Genomic DNA, 5,142 nt, shown 5'->3' with positions numbered 1-5,142 from the left:
CAACAGTCTCAGCAAAACAGATGTACAATTTGTCCGGTTGATACAGGAGAACATTACATAGGGAAGTGTCCAAAATTTCTGCAAATGTCACAGTCTGAACGTAATGCTGAAGTCAAAAAGAATTCTCTTTGCTAAAATTGTCTTAGCTCAACCCAAAACGCAAAAACGTGTCCATCTAAAGTCTCTTGCAGACCTTGCTCACGGAAACACCACTCAATGCTACATGACAACCAACAATTATGTCTCACAGCAAAAAACAAACGCTACTCAACACGAATTACCACTATGCGAGTCCTTTGATGAGATCAGCAACGAAAAAAAATCATCAATCTACACGCCTGTTTTCCCTCGAAAAATTAGAAATCAGCTTCCTATGGTTCCCATTAAACTTTACGGTCCCAACGAAACCTGCGAATGTTATGCATTACTTGACAGCTGCAGCACGATATCTTATGTTTTCGATCCCATGGTAATCAAACTCAATGCAGCACGAACCATCCTAGAATCAACTCTAGTGAGCGTTTCGACAGCCTTTGGTGATTCCTCAATGGAGGCAAAACTCGTACAAATTGACATTGGATCCTTTAACAGTAACAAACCACTGTGTTGCTTGAATTACGCTTATTCAATTAACAATTGACATTTTGATGATGCCCCTGTTTCAGAACTGAATGATGTTTGCAGCAAACATCCCCATTTGCAACACATCAGTTTTCCCCAACTGGAAAACAATCACATCCAAATAATTCTTGGAATTGACGCAACACAGTACATCCTGGAAAGAGTTTTTACAGGGACCCAAAAACACGCCGTTTGCAATCAGAAATCTGTTAGACTGGACTATAACTGGTCCAATCAAATTCGGCCATGAGGAACAACAAAGAGCCAACTTCCTTTCTCTTAGCTATGAAGAATTTGATAGAGAAATGACGCTCACAACAAATGAAGAAGATCCTCTGGCAGATTATATTACCATCTTCTGGCAGATAGATTCATCGGGAACGGAAAATGAAAATGAAACGCCTCTATCAAAAGATCGACACCAGAGCACTTAAAATACTGAATGATACAGTGCGGCACACAGGCGAGAGGTACGAAATCAGTCTCCTCTGGAAAGAAAAAGTAAATTAGGAGAACAACTACCCTGTAGCCGAGGCACAAATTCAAAGCCTCGAAAAGAAACTAAGCAAACATCAGCTACTGAAAAAAATGTATCAGAAGACACTCGATAAAGACATCGAGAAGGGATATATCAAACCAGTTATTTTCTCTAGCATCGCCCCTAGCCGCGTATGGTACTTACCACATCACCCAGTCACCAACCCCAATAAGCCTGGAAAGGTACGGCGAGTTTCAAATGCTGCATCCGTTTTTAAAGGGAATTCTCTGAACAGTAACATTTTGACAGGCCCCGACCTGAACAACAATCTGGTTGGTCTCCTGCTTCGCTTCAGAGAGAATCCAGTTGCTATCAGCGCCGATATTGATGCAATGTTAATGCAAGTAGGTATAATTGAGAAAGACCAGCCTTCAATGAGATTTCTGTGGCCTACCAGTCACAGCGTGAAGCAATTCCAGTACACCCGTCTCGTTTTTGGCGCTCGATGCTCACCATCAACAGCCATTTTTGTCCTCCAGAAAACGGCAACGGATTTTGCGCCGAACCAAATGATTCAAAATCTGGTTAAAAACAGTTTTTACATGGACGATTTCGTACATTCCTTCGAAACGGTGGAGATTCCACAAGCCGCAGTGTCGCTGAAGAAAACCCTAATGAGAGCCGGCTTTAACTTGACAAAATTTGTCTCCAATGAGCAAACAGCAATAGACAATGTCAACGATGGTGACGAAAACAGCAAGGACTGTCACCGCGTACTTGGTGTTCAGTGGAATAAATCAACTGACAAATTTTTCCATCAGAAACCATCAAAGTTCGATACCAACGCAGATAATTACACTGTTCGAAAACTACTCTCTCTAATTGCATGCCTTTTTGACCCACTAGGGAATATAGCGCCCGTAATCATCACTACAAGAGATATGGAAAGAGTCTAGCATGGGATGACCACCTGCCAAAGGAGAAGCGTAAATCAATTCAAACTTGGATAGAATATTACCATGTGCTCTCCCCCAATCGAAGTCCCTTGCTGTCTCACACTAGATGTAGCGACCAGAAAAACCTTTGGACTACACGTTTTTACGGATGCTTCTCAACTAGACTATAGTGCCGTTGCTTATGCCCGAATTATCTCTGAACACGGCGTATCTTGTTGTTTTCTAATGAGCAAAGCCAAAGTTGCTCCAATCAAGCAGCTAAGTATCCCAAAACTCGAGCTTCAAGTCGCCGTCCTTGGAACCCGTTTAGCTCACTTCATCAAGCAACACCATACTATAGAGTTCAAGGATACCACATTTTGGTGTGACAGCATGGCTGTCCTGGCTTGGATCAAAAACTCAGAAAAACTCAAAGTTTTTGTGGGCAACCGAGTAAGCGAAATTCAAAGTCAATCGCCAACCAGCAGCTGGAGACATATCAGTGGGAAAAGCAATCCAGCCGATCACGTTTCTCGAAGTATTCTTCCTGCTGACATTAAAGAGCATTGGCTAAGCCCACCAGCATTTTTGTTCGAAACAAAGAAAACTGGAGCACTTTTCTCAACGCCGAGAAGACAAACACCACAATGGTGCGACAAACAATTCAACCAGTGGTCGCTGCCAAAAAATTCTCAAAATGGACGAAGTTGTTAAAAACAACAGCTCAAGTGTTTCGGTTCATCGAATTCTTGCGAACTAAATCCAAAAGAGCACTCAACATCAACGACGTCGAAAATACCAGGAACCACCTTATCCAAGTATCACAGCAGACTTCGTTTGGTCCCTCAATTGCTCTTTTGAACAAAAACAAGAATTTGTCATCCAAAGACAAACTTCTGCCGCTCTCACACTTTCTGAAGGATAATATTTTCAGATTTGGTGACAGAACAAAGAGAAGTACATTGGGATATAACACAAAGCATCCAATTGTTCTTAACGCAAAGGAATCAATCGCCCGACTATTCTTGGAGAAGTGCCATGAAATCTGCATGCACTTTGGAACTGAGTGTGTCAAAAATTTTGTACAGCAAAGTTACTATTTTTTTGGCCTAAGAGACTCCTTACGCAGCATTTCATACAAGTGCTTTGAATGTCGACGCTTTAAAGGACAAGGTCTTCAGCCACCCATGGCAGATCTGCCTGATCCCCGATTTCCAGAAAACGAGTCACCCGTTACCTTCACGAATGTAGGATTTAATTATTGGGAAAACAAGTGCTAATCTCACAGCTGGGCGGGCAAGAAGACCTAGAGCGGTTTTCACTTCAGAAGATCTAGCAGTATGTTCGGGGCCGGTGAACGTCCTTGTCACGCGTCCTAAGGGCCAAATTCCTCTCGGAGTCCACTCTTCCAGTATCCAAACAACATCGTTGACTTCAAGCTTTGATTCTGGGTTGGTCCACTTCCTTCGGTTGTTCAGGGTAGGCAAGTATTCTCGGACCAGCCTCTTCCTTATTGCTTCCAGTCATTGTCTGATCTGCGTCCAACTTTTCGTCTTCATTGAAGGGTTCTCGTTGAATACACAGGCTTGTATGTTAGGGAATGCTCGACCAATATGGAAATGATTTGGCGTTAGTGCATCTTCGTCTTCGTTGTCGCTTCTGACGTTCGTCAAGGGGCGTGCATTAACTAAGCATTCTGCTTCTGCGACAATGGATGTGAAGACGTCCCAAGTCAATTTGGCAGAACCCAAATTCAAAAGAAGAGCTTGTTTTACTATCTGTACGAGCCTTTCCCACACGCCCCCAAAGTGAGAAGCAGAAGGGAGATTGAGGCGCCATTCAACTGACTGGTTCAGCAAGTTGTTCTTGATAAAGTCATGGTCCAACTGCAGATTTTGTCTTCTGATTTGTTTTCTGGCTCCCAGGAAGTTGCTTCCGTTATCACAGTAACAGCCTTGGTTGTCCACGTCGAGCAATGAATCTGCATATGGCTGTCATACAAGCTGATGTCAAATCTTCTGTCACTTCCAAGTGTACTGCTCGAGTCACTAATCAGTTGAAAAGACAGATATATGCCTTCTCTTCTTTGCCTCTTTGAATAACGGTGAAGGGCCCAATAATCAAATTCTACATTCGTGAAGGCCTATATCTGTCTTTTCAACTGCTTAGTGATTCAAGCAGTACACTTGGAAGTGACGGAAGATCTGACAACATCAGCTTGTATGACAGCCATTTGCGGATTCATTGCTCGACGTGGACAACCACGGCTCTTACTGTGATAACGGAAGCAACTTCCTGGGAGCCAGAAAACAAATCAGAAGACAAAATCTAAAGTTGGACCATGACTTTATCAAAAACAACTTGCTGAGACCATGACTTTATCAAGAACAATTTGCTGAACCAGTCAGTTGAATGGCGCCTCAATCCCCCTTCTGCTCCTCACTTTGGAGGCGTGTGGATAGTAAAACAAGCTCTTCTTTTGAATTTGGGTTCTGCCAAATAGTAAAACAAGCTCTTCTTTTGAATTTGGGTTCTGCCAAATTGACTTGGGACGTCTTCACATCCATTGTCGCAGAAGCAGAATGCTGAGTTAATGCACGCCCCTTGACGAACGTCAAAAGCGACAACGAAGACGAAGATGCACTAACGCCAAATCATTTCCTTATTGGTCGAGCATTCCCTAACATACAAGCCTGTGTATTCAACGAGAACCCTTCACTGAAGACGAAAAGTTGGACGCAGATCAGACAACGACTGGAAGCAATAAGAATGAGGCTGGTCCGAGAATACTTGCCTACCCTGAACACCCGAAGGAAGTGGACCAACCCAGAATCAAAGCTTGAAGTCAACGATGTTGTTTGGGTACTGGAAGAGGACTCCGAGAGGAATTTGGCCCTTAGGACGCGTGACAAGGACGTTCACCGGCCCCGAACATACTGCTCGATCTTCTGAAAACCGCTCTAGGTCTTGTTACCCGCCCAGCTGTGAGATTAGCACATGTTTTCCCGAAACCAATCCAATCAGGTTAGGTTAGGCAGGCCCCGAGAATGTTATCGACATCGATAATCTTCTTTCATTGGCGCTAAACATTTACCGCAAAATTGTCAT

General features: G+C 43.4%; 1 protein-coding gene across 1 annotated transcript; it reads left to right on the top strand.

Moving 5' to 3' along the window:
- Positions 1–1,209: 1,209 nt before the first annotated feature.
- On the top strand, positions 1,210–2,055 carry LOC142338946 (uncharacterized). The gene has a single exon (XM_075388632.1). It carries the CDS (start codon positions 1,210–1,212, stop codon positions 2,053–2,055), a length of 846 nt encoding a protein of 281 aa, XP_075244747.1.
- The last annotated feature ends 3,087 nt before the right edge of the window (positions 2,056–5,142 follow it).

The sequence above is a fragment of the Convolutriloba macropyga genome, chromosome 1, assembly GCF_964194025.1.
Source record: "Convolutriloba macropyga chromosome 1, txConMacr16.3, whole genome shotgun sequence".
NCBI lineage: Eukaryota > Metazoa > Xenacoelomorpha > Acoela > Convolutidae > Convolutriloba > Convolutriloba macropyga.
The sequence above is the reverse complement of the archived record's forward strand: the minus strand, read 5'-3'. Positions and strand labels throughout refer to the sequence as shown.